General features: G+C 39.7%; 1 protein-coding gene across 1 annotated transcript in view; it reads right to left on the bottom strand.

The window, feature by feature from the left end:
* Positions 1 to 419: 419 nt before the first annotated feature.
* Positions 420 to 12,251, bottom strand: part of NREP (neuronal regeneration related protein) — a 32,811-nt gene continuing 20,979 nt past the window's right edge. Inside the window, exons 3-4 of the mRNA XM_010840949.1 lie at positions 7,115 to 7,192; positions 420 to 2,167 (exon numbers count right to left, since the gene is read on the bottom strand). Coding sequence (XP_010839251.1) covers positions 2,042 to 2,167; positions 7,115 to 7,192 — 204 coding nt within the window. The 3' untranslated portion in view covers positions 420 to 2,041. The remainder of the gene's footprint in view (positions 2,168 to 7,114; positions 7,193 to 12,251) is intronic.

Below are 12,251 nucleotides of genomic sequence, written 5' to 3'. Positions count from 1 at the left end.
TTTTTATACATTTATAAATTTTTGTGTGTGTGTGCAAATATTCCATGAAGAAGCAAGTATCTTTTGGTACAGGTAAAAAACACCACAGAGTAAGTCTTTATGGCAAGGGCAAAAAAGAATGTTTTGAGGTGTGAGGGAGTGCATGGAAAGAGAAAAACAAAAGTACAGGAATAAAACGGGCTTGGTTTAATTCTCCTTTGTAGCCATAGGCAGCTCTACAAATACCATCCCAATGAGCCCTTGCCTAGGCCCTTATCTCATAAAACCCTCAGAAGGGAAAATGCGTGAAAGGCAGAACTGATTCTATCTCTATTGATATTTGCCCTTGGATCTACTTTTGGGTCTCTGAGAGCATATGAATTAACATGAGACAGTGTAAATATTCAAAAGTAGGCCTTTCCAATGATGAGCCAAGCCAGTTACCATACAGCTTGCATATTTATTGAACAAATACTACTAAAATAGCTAAAATACATTGGGTACTTGTCGTGAGTGCATCAGTAAAGATCACATTGTTACAAAAGCCTGCATATTCAGCAGTACACAACTGCAACTCTACGTAAATGCCACAGATGCAGAATACTGTTTTCTTGCTCTATTTACACAGCGGATATACCTACTCTAACAAAGGAGGTAGGGGGGAAATGCACAGGAAACTCAGGCCAATGGGGAGCGAGAAGAGAACGAAGAAGTGCAGCGCATGCGTCAGTCGATGTGTAACAGTCAGAAGCGGAACAGTTCAGAACAAAGCCTGCCCTGTCAAAGGAAGAGCTAAAAGACAGTTATATAAAAATCAAGGTGGGCTTTCAGACTGGCTAACACAACAACATTCCATGAGTAGATGGTATTGTCTGATTGTATTTTTGTTTATCCATTTCATTGGGAGCAAGGACAAAAATGTAAAATCTACACCTTGCTTATCAGGACTGTTGAAAGAGTGCTCTGCCTTTTAAAAAAAATTTGGGGGGGGGGTAAAGACAGTTTCTTCAACCTAATTTTTGGGAAAGGTGTAACTTTCATGTTCCTACTGAGATGCTAATTTTTTCCCCCCAGAGGGCATTTATAAAAAGAAAAAAAATAAAAGTTTGCCCCTTTCCCCCTGAATATTTTTTCAAATGAAAGAACCAAAAGAGACACCTAAAAACGCCTGTCAAATTATTGCTTTTCGTTCACTAAGTTAGGCAGGCGAGGCTACTGAAAGGAAGAGATTTGGTAAGGAAATTACAGTTTTGTGATTGCTCCCGCTACAGTGACTGCGTGTCCAGGAGTGCCAGCCCGTGAGACGGGAGTCTCCTGCTCTGCGGTGGCACTCGCTCAACCTACAACGCTGAAGAAGAAAGCCACACTGAAGACACAAGGAGAACAAGTCAATCCAGTCTAGAGAACGACATTCAGGGAAACAGAGTACCAACACCTTCTTAGAACATGAAAATAAAAAATAACTCCATCAGAGCTACCTCGCCAAGGAGCATGTTGAAAGTCCAAAATAGCACCATTCATCAGTGTCTCAGGTCCTGTGGCAGCATCTCGGTCACTTACCACAAGGAAACAATGAGTTTCAAACTACTTCTATACATCAAAAGAGTACATGGATAAAATATAGAGATATACAGACAATTGATGAACATAAACTACTAAGCTTGTTACATCTAAATGAAAAAAAAAAAAAAAGGGGACTCTCAGCCTCTGCAAGAAGCAGTCAGGAGCTGTGTGAGTGAAAAGGCAGAAGTGGACCGGTTGTGTGAGAGCAGAGGGGGTTTGAGTTGTGGAAGACATCGTCGTAGCAAACCAGGCCTGAAGGCCCACCTGTAAGGGTTGTAAACGTGGATTCACAGTGTGAAATTCTGAGCGTTTTCACTTGAGTCAGAATGATTAAAAACTGGTTTGATGATACCTATTTGTCCACTGTACATCTCTAAAGCAAGGCTCAGAGTCCCATAGTTTCTTCTTATACTTGATGATTTACACAGAAAAAAATCCCATATATGATACCATGACCTCATCAATAGCCACACACCATATGGAATACAAATGGACGTGATTAAAAAGAGTGGAGGTAACTGGTTCCTGGGGGGTGGAGCTCATTGCTGCCAAGTGGAGTCAGGGAGGCAGCCCCGATCCCGCCATCCTTCTTGCGGTTCACTTCCTTGGGGACAGGAAGTCTTCCCTGAAGAGCACACAGACAGACACACACAGAAAGAATCACACTGAGTCATGCTTTGAAAACCATTTGAACATTTTTGCTTCTTCCTCCCAACTTTTATCCTTGAACTCCCAACATTTTGCAGAGTTTACATATTAAACACAGTTCACCTGAATGTAAATATTAGGTCTGTGAGGGCATGAAGTAATTAAACACTAGCTGCCTTGGCTGCAGTAGAATCAAGGGCTTCTCTAAGGGCTGAGCCCAGCCATGTGGGAGGCAGCATTCCCCACAGTCAGGTTTCTAAAGACAGTTTCTGGGATCAAATATGGCCTGACAGAAGGCTGGGTGAAAGGAGTTCCTAGACTGTTAACGCTTTAGGTTTTTTTTTTAAGAGTTGAATGGCTGTGGTGGAAAGGGATAATTGTTTTATAATACATAGTAAAAATATTTAAAGCATATCACAACTGTGACAAATATAATTTATCAACACTTTATTCTAGAAGCAAGTGGCCCAGGCCCTACAGGCCTTACAGTGAGGACCAAAAGTGGGCACTAAAGACAGGGGAGTGTTTGGGGGGTAAATCACGTAGGCTGGGGCTGGGGAGGCAGCAGTTGCAGAAGAGGCGACGAGAGGGAAACCAGGCCCAGAGAGCGGGAGACTCAGCTAGTTGGGACTGACTGCAGTCTTCCAGTCTATCCTCACAACCCTGATGAGTGAGGATTTGTGTATCTGACTAGGACAATCCAAATACACTGTGACTGAGGACCCACTGAGCGCCCATAGGGAGGAGATCCCCACCACAGCCAAACAGCAGGAGGACAGGACAAGGAGGCCCATCTGCCCAAGCGATGCCACAAAATAAAGGTCTTACCAAAACCAGATGTTATGCCCCACTCAGGAATGAAAACAGTGAACATATGACAAGAGTCTCTTTTAGCCTAACCATTAAGTACAGGAATTTTCTCGGGGAAAAAAAAAATCCATTATGGTTTTAAAAGATCTGTTGGGATTTTTTGTTGTTGTTGTTCTCTTTTTCTTAAGGCCACATGTTCTAAAACGATAGTTATAATAAGCCAATTTGACTGGACATAGGTACTTGGGTTAAAGTGATAATCATGCTTTGTAATCTACAAATTACCATAGTTTAATCTTTTTAAGAAACTCAACATTCAAAAAACTAAGACCATGGCATTCGGTCCCATCCCTTCATGGCAAATAGATGGGGAAACAATAGAAACAGTGACAGAATTTATTTTCTTGGGCTCCAAAATCACTGCAGATGGTGACTGCAGCCATGAAATGAAAAGACACTTGTTCTTTGGAAGAAAAGCTATGACCAATCTAGACAGCATATTAAAAAGCAGAGACATTACTTTGCCAACAAAGGTCCATCTAATCAAAGCTATGGTTTTTTTCAGTAGTCATGTATGGATGTGAGAGTTGGACCATAAAGAAAGCTGAGCGCCAAAGAATTGATGCCTTTGAACTGTGGTGTTGGAAAAGACTCTTGAGAGTCCTTTGGACTGCAAGGAGATCAAACCAGTCCATCCTAAAGGATATCAGTACTGAATATTCATTGGAAGGACTGATTCTGAAGCTGAAGCTCCAATACTTTGGCCACCTGATGTGAAGAACTGACTCATTGGAAAAGACCCTGATGCTGAGAAAGATTGAAGGCAAGAGAAGAAGGCGATGACAGAGGATGAGACGGTTGGATGGTATCACCAACTCAATGAGTCTGAGAAAGCTCCAGGAGTTGGTGATGAACAGGGAAGCCTGGCAAGGTACAGTGCCTGCGGTTGCAAAGAGTTGGACATGACTGAGCGACTGAGATGAACTGAAGAATTCAGAAATCAGAGACATCCAAACAACTTGAAACCAAATTGTTCAGTTCACTCAGCAACCCCAGAGTGAACTAAATGTAACAGAGAATTCAGCTTTAAGAAGTTTTATTTACCATACAGAGTTCTCATATTAAACATCTGTTTTATCTAAATTTTTTAAAAAAAATCTCAGACTTTTAGAGCATGTAACATTTTCAGAATGTATATAAAATCCCCTCAGTATGTACTTTAATGCTCCTGTCTTAGTCTGTGATTTAGAGGTTGTTTTGGTATCATTAAATGCCAAAACGGCCAAACCAGAAAATTAAAATTTTATTCATCATTTACATGCCCTAAGGGATCCAGAAAAATATCCAAAAGCATTATATCGGACAATTCCTTTCTTTTGTGAAAATAATTTCAATTTTGAAATTTGGCATGCAATCCCAGTATTTAAAAAAGAAATCCATTGAAACCCGATGTTTTTAAAATAATGTTTGTTTCTCCTCTCGTATCAACCAGTTAGCGTCACGGTTCAGGGTATGACAAACAAGTTTTAGGCAGATGAAGAATTCAATGCTAACTGTCATAGGCTTAGAAAAGGAAATCATAAGTTCATAACACACTTCACTTACCATCATGGCTGGCCTTAAATCTGCCTACTTCAGACCTACTCCTAAGTGAATGTACAGAACATCAGTTAGTCTTTATATGTGTCAGTCTCACTACTCTCATATTTCCATGAAAAAAAAAAATGTATGGGAGATGGGTGGGAGCTGGGTGGGATATGGGTAATTCAGAAAGAAGTTCTTCCAGGAAAACAAAATTCGAAGGAGATTATTTCAGATTTGAATTTACCATTTTTACTATTTTTTTTCTCTCTTTCAAGACCCCCAAATATTCAGATGTGTCCTTCCTTCATTATTCACATTCTGCATGCCTACTTTGGACTGAACAGTCTATTAGATTTTAAGGCAAGAAAGACAAAAGCAGTCCCTCCAGCCTGCCCCACAATTAACATGCTATATGGGAGCCACCCAAGTAACTGGAGGACAGCAGAGCGGTGGTGACAAGCCTTGCAGGGAGTTCTGATATCAGACACCCTGGGAGCTTCTGGGAGCTAATGTTCTGTGCGCCCTTCCTTGGGAGGCTGGGATTCACTAGATTTCAATCCCTACCTCCTATTCATTAAAAAAAGAGAGAGAAAGAAAGAAAAAAAGATATCTTTGCCCCCATTGAAGGAATTTTAAGCTTCCGCAACAAGAGAAGGAGGTATTTCAAAGAGGAGACAGGAAGATGTCTTATTTCCACAGGTTAGACCTTGGAAGAATTTTATGCAAAAATTGTCCTATTTTCCTCCATCATCCTCATATAATGGTCCCTATAGGACTGAGGAACTTGAATAAACCAAAAGGCTGGAGGAGGAGATACAGATACGTGTCTGGGGGCCCCCGAGACTGTGCTCCTGGGTGGCTCTCCCTGCCGACGACTGTTAGTACACGAGGCCCCCAGTTACTCAAGAATGTGTTTTGGGCCAAGTAAGCCAGGATTGTTTTTCTTATGATTATGCAAAGATGTACTTTTCCAGAAGGAAACAGCTAGAAAAAGGACAAATATATTATGCTTAAAATACTATTCATATATTTAGAGAGGAAAGAACTCAAAATAACAGAAGACCTGAATTCCAGGATCCACCAGCCCCCTGGAGCATACCTCAATGCAGACAAGGCCTAAGACTCAGATGGCCTTTCAAGAGGAAAAGGAGGCATGTTGACCTCACTGAGGAATTTGTCCAGTCTTGCTTGTCTGGTTGATGCTACCAGTATCAAAGACAAGAACTCTGGACTCCTGAATGGGGCAGGAACTAATGAAGAAGCTATACTCCTCCTCTTCCCTTCCATGATCACATCTTAACCTCAGCTACTCAGGGGAATTATGCCCTGAGGTGGCCCAGCAAAGAATGTTTAGACCACTGCAACCCTGGTGGGGCAGTGCTTGGGTGTGAGTGTGTTTTAAATAAAGCTGTATTTTTGCTCACTTCCACTCCAATCAGAAAAAGTCTAGCCCAGGCAGGGACCAAATCATTTAGTTCACGTGCTTTCTTGCCAATGATTTCGACCTTGACCTTCAGAAATTCTCTGAAAGATTAAAAGTGATTTAGGACTGTTTTCTTTCAGTGCAAACTGCCAGTCAACATAATCTCTCTAACTGATGTCTGCCTGTCAGTAAAAGGTAGGGAATTGCTGAAACCACTAAGGACAAGTAAGACAGTTTACCAAAGTTGAAATGACAGTAATAGTTGGGGAGTCCTCTCCATTGGTCAATTACACTTAAGAAATTTTTAAATGGAAATTGTATTTTCAATGGTCTCTATTTTTTTAATTGCAGAATCAACAGGTCAGTGGTAAAAAATACAATCCTCCTTGCTTAAGGTCAAATTGAAATTTACCCTAACAAGCAAAGTTCAAAGGTATCTACAGTAAAAACTGGTAAATGTTTTTGCTGTTGTTGTTTTGAAATGCTGCTGAAATCTAAAATGTAAATTTTACAAATTTTCTTATGGCAGAGAACTGTCACTCTGAAAATGTCTGAGCAATGAAAGCATGTTTATAGAAAATATGTTTGGGCCCAAAACTTAGAAGAAAAAATATAGCAGCTTTTTTTTTTTTTAGCAGCTTTTTAATATCTTTCTATTTTGTTTCATGGGTAATTTTATCAGATAGTCAGGTGTTATTACCGAAAAAATTATCATCATCTATATACTTTTAAGAGAACTTTTAGTTAGATATATTCATATTTGGTTTTATCTACATCGGAATGGAACAAACAAATTAAAAAACCTGTAAAATGTATATATGACAAATGGGTTCCACTGTTCTTAAATGAAAATTTGCTTTGGACTTCGGGCATCAAGAAAGAAAGATAATATGAACTGTAAGAATCACGGGATATCAGGATATTCTTTTTCTTTTTTGTACTACATGTTATTTCCAAGATGATAATAGGTTATGGGTTATGGTATCAGGTTAATGGATTATTATAGTAGACAGTAATGAGTATTAAAATGAGGAATAGGTGTTGTTGTTTGTTTCTATATTTAAAAAAAAACAAACACCATAACAAAATGTCAGCTGGAGATCTTACCTTAGGAAGCCTTCCCTCCATTTCCTTGTCTGGAAATGGTTCTTGACAGACCCAGACAGAAAGCTCTGGGTAATAAACCTAGAGAGACATAAAAGCATACACATTCAGATTAAAAAGAGGAGCCACTCTGAAACCTCTTGGGATCAGCTTAATGAGCTCAATTGTCCTCAATGGTCGCTTATTTTCAAATTGTAACTTAGAAAGCTGGGGAAGCCCATTCTCTCCTTCAGTCAGTGTGCATATTCTACACTCAGGAGAGTTTTAGCTCAGTGTCTTCCAAGACTAAGTTCAAGACAGCAGAGATATCAATCAGTGTTATCTTTAGCACGCAAAGCGGTAGCGTCATGGCCTGACTGGCTAAGCAAACTAAGGCACTGGGGAGGCCCAATTTTCAAAGCAATCTGTGATTAGTATCCTTGCAGAACTCCATGTTTATGAGATAAATGTGTCATGTACTCGCCCAACACTGTTAAGGGTTATCCTGATTCATTTGTTAGAAGGCTCAATGATGCATAAAGCATAGGGAGGAGAGGAAGCAGCAGCCTGCCTCCTCCCCAGAGTCACAGGTCTGCCCAGCTGCTTGAAAGTATCAAGGGTCTGAGACAGGGACAGGGTGAGGGACGGCGTCATCATCATGAATGATTCAGAGAATAGACGATGAATGGGGTGGTGGTGCAGGGGTGGACGAGATGGAACGATTGAGTCCAACTGAGTAACTCTTTTTTCAATACTGAAAAGGGTTATTATCATAAGAAGGCTGCTGGCCAGCTGTTCTCTATCTCTGGTAAAAACAGGAGGAGGGGGATAAGGAAGGACTTTTACAAGTACAGATTTAGGTCAGCTGTAAGGAAGAACTTGGCATAAGAATTGTTAAATTACTGAAAGAATTTAGAGAGGAAAACTGTGAAATCTTCCTTAAGAAATTTAGAAACTGAATCCAATCACCATCTGCCAGGCCCAATTTACATTTGATACAGCCCTTCTTGAAGGGAGGGAGAAAATTAGATGAGATCCCCTGCAGATCTGATTCTATAAATGCTGTAAATAAGCTTTACATTTAATAAATGACATTAAGAATCTCACTTCATTAATCAGTTATCAAATACTTATGCATCTTTTTTTGGTTTGTTTTTGAAAGCATTAGATGTGGTAGCCTAATCATTGGGCTCACTGCAACGATATCAATGTCCCAATGTCAGTCCATCTGGTCTGAGGCATGAAATGTGAATGGCTGTGCAGGTTCTGTGGGACAGTCTAACAGAAACTATCTTTGCTCAACTCCAGTAGCATTTACGGCACATGCCACTGAACAAAGCAATTTTGTGTACATTACCTAATTTATCCTGATTATAAGTTGTGAATAGGTCTTATCATTACAGAGAAAAGGAAACTGCAACTCAGAACGGTCACACAGTGTACAGGATAAGGCTCAAACTCAAGCCAGATTCCCAGTTCTAAAGCGGGATTTCAGTTATTGGATGCCCTCAAATTATTCCAGAATGCAAACTGCCTACAACCTCTCTTTCAAAATTACACCAGCCCACAGCCACCATACACATTTAGGTCTTAAATATTGGAAAGCTCCTCCTGCAAGAACTGGGCTTGTTTGCTGACTTTGGACTGGGCCTGCTTTCTGGGCCATGTGGTTCCGCCAATCTCAAACTCCTTCCTCTTGCTCAGCTTTCCCCTCCTCTGCTCAGCTCCTTCTAGTAAAATTCCACCATCTGCCTCATTTGGGACAAACAGCCACCACGACATTCTCTTTAACCAGGAATGGGTGAAGAAAACAAAACCGCAATCTTCGATACACACGCTTTGCTTTGAGTCTTAAAAGAAAGTCACAGTACACAAAATCCCACTCTAGGAAATTTTAGGAGATCTCAGATTGGGATCCACTGTAAGTTCACTTAATATAAACAGATAAAAGATGATGACATCTCTATATTACTGCTTTTAAAGGCATGCTTTAAGTATAATTAAAAACATGATTGGTATTAGCAAGAAAAAGTATTTCACTGTAAACCAAAAATATTGATAGAAATATATATATAAGCTCAGTAGGCATATGGATGCAATGAAAAGCAAAATCAATTAAATGTTATATATGTGTTCTTCTGCTTTTCTGTGATATACTATTTTAACAAAATGACACTACATTAGCATTTAACTTCTAGGTCCAAAGCATCAATACTAAAGCAACCCAGGCTGGACCTGTAGGGAAAAATAGCTTGCCTCTCAGAAATTCTTATACTTAGTCACAATACTTATTATAATTTTTTCTAAGAACTTTCTTTTTTAAAAGCAAAACAGCCAATGATATTTGCCAATGAACTCAGGAACATGAGTATCTGTTAGCAACTCATGAGTAAGCAAACTTCCTTCCATACCTCAAATTTGCTCTTGTGCAACATATCAATTTAGCTATAAAGTGACCAAAGGCATTTCTAATTAGGCTTTTTTTTTTAGTGCGTGAATCATAAAGTAATCATCGTAGGTGTTAGGAAAGACAAATGTAATTTTGGCTTTGTGATAAATTCATATAGTCTTCTTCAGAGTCAGAATTTTAACCCCAAAATGGCAGAGACAGAAGAATCTCATTTACATTATTAACACCTGCCTGGCTGGTCTCTAAAGAACTCAGCAAATTCCTGGACACAGAAACCTAAAGGGGAATAAACTTTTATTTTTTGGTTTTGGGAAAGGGTGGTAGATTATTGGAAATCCTTGCTACCTACATAACAGCTCCATTCTTTCCTATACCTGTGGTATTTTGAAGACTCTAATATGAATGACTTTTTTGAGCATTCTTTGGCATTTCCTTTCTGGGATTGCAATGAAACCTGACCTTATCCAGTCCTGTGGCCACTGCTGAGTTTTCCAAATTTGCTGACATATTGAGTGCAGCACTTTCACAGCATCATCTTTCAGGATTTGAAATAGCTCAACTGGAATTCCATCACCTCAACTAGCTTTGTTCATAGTGATGCTTCCTAAGGCCCACTTGACTTCACATTCCAGGGTGTCTGGCTCTAGGTGAGTGATCATACCATCGTGATTATCTGGGTCGAGATCTTTTTTGTATAGTTCTTCTGTTTATTCTTGCCACCTCTTCGTAATATCTTCTGCTTCTGTCAGATCCATACAATTTTTGTTCATTATTGAGCCCATCTTTGCATGAAATGTTCCCTTGGTATCTCTAATTTTCTTAGAGATCTCTAGTCTTTCCCATTCTTTTATTTCGCTTTATTTATTTGCATTAATCACTGAGGAAGGCTTTCTTATCTCTTCTTGCTATTCTATGGACCTCTGCATTCAAATGCATATATCTTTCCTTTTCTCCTTTGCTCTTCGCTTCTCTTCTTTTCACAGCTATTTATAAGGCCTCCTCAGACAGCCATTTTGCTTTTTTGCATTTCTTTTTCTCGGGGATGGTCTTGATCCCTGTCTCATGTACAATGTCACGAACCTCCGTCCATAGTTCATCAGGCACTCTGTCTATCAGATCTAGCCCCTTAAATCTATTTCCCACTTCCATTGTATAATTATAAGGGATTTGATTTAGGTCATACCTGAATGGTTTAATGGTTTTCCCCACTTTCTTCAACTTAAGTCTGAATTTGGCAATAAGGAGTTCATGATCTGAGCCACAGTCCACTCCTGGTCTTATTTTTGCTGACTATATAGAGCTTCTCCATCTTTGGCTGCAAAGAATATAATCAATCTGATTTCGGTGTTGACCATCTGGTGATGTCCATGTGTAGAGTCTTCTCTTGTGTTGTTGGAAGAGGGTGTTTGCTATGACCAGTGCATTCTCTTGGCAGAACTCTTATTAGCCTTTGCCCTGCTTCATTCTGTACTCCAAAGCCAAATTTGCCTGTTACTCCAGGTGTTTCTAGACTTCTACTTTTGCATTTCAGTCCCCTATAATGAAAAGGACATCTTTGGGGGGTGTTAGTTCTAGAAGGTCTTGTAGGTCTTCATAGAACCATTCAACTTCAGTTTCTTCAGCATTACTGGTCGGGGCATAGACTTAGATTACTGTGATATTCAATGGTTTGCCTTGGAAACAAACAGAGATCATTCTGTCATTTTTGAGATTGTATCTAAGTACTGCATTTCGAACTCTTTTGTTGACTATGATGGCTACTGCATTTCTTCTAAAGGATTTCTGCCCACAGTAGTAGATATAATGGTCATCTGAATTAAATTCACCCATTACAGTCCATTTTAGTTCACTGATTCCTAGAATGTTGACATTCACTCTTGCCATCTCCTGTTTGACCACTTCCAATTTGCCTTGATTCATGGACCTAACATTCAGGTTCCTATGCAATATTGCTCTTTACAGCATTGGACCTTGCCTCTATCACCAATAATTCCAATTATTCCAATATTCTATCACCAATATCATTCCAATCCCAAAGAAAGGAAATGCCAAAGAATGCTCAAACTATCGCACAATTGTACTCATCTCACATGCTAGTAAAGTAATGCTCAAAATTCTCCAAACCAGGCTTCAGAAATATGTGAACTGTGAACTTCCAGATGTTCAAGCTGGTTTTAGAAAAGGCAGAGGAACCAGAGATCAAATTGCCAACATCCGGTGGATCATCAAAAAAGCAAAAGTTCCAGAAAAACATCTATTTCTGCTTTATTGACTATGCCAAAGCCTTTGACTGTGTGGATCACAATAAATCACGGAAAACTCTTCAAGAGATGGGAATACCAGACCACCTGACCTGCCTCTTGAGAAACCTGTATGCAGGTCAGGAAGCAACAGTTAGAACTGGACATGGAACAATAGACTGGTTCCAAATCAGAAAAGGAGTATGTCAAGGCTGTATATTGTCACCCTACTTATTTAACTTATATGCAGAGTACATCATGAGAAATGCTGGACTGGATGAAGCACAAGCTGGAATCATTGCCAGGAGAAATATCAATAACCTCAGATATGCAGATGACACCACCCTTATGGCAGAAAGTGAAGAAGAACTAAAGAGCCTCTTGATGAAAGTGAAAGAGGAGAGTGAAAAAGTTGGCTTAAAGCTCAACATTCAGAAAACGAAGATCATGGCATCTGGTCCCATCACTTCATGGCAAATAGATGGGGAAACAGTGGAAACAGTGACAGAGT

Source organism: Bison bison, unplaced genomic scaffold (genome assembly GCF_000754665.1).
Source record: "Bison bison bison isolate TAMUID 2011002044 unplaced genomic scaffold, Bison_UMD1.0 scf7180017864152, whole genome shotgun sequence".
Taxonomy (NCBI): domain Eukaryota; kingdom Metazoa; phylum Chordata; class Mammalia; order Artiodactyla; family Bovidae; genus Bison; species Bison bison.
Note: the sequence above shows the minus strand (reverse complement) of the source record. Positions and strands in the feature narration are given on the sequence as shown.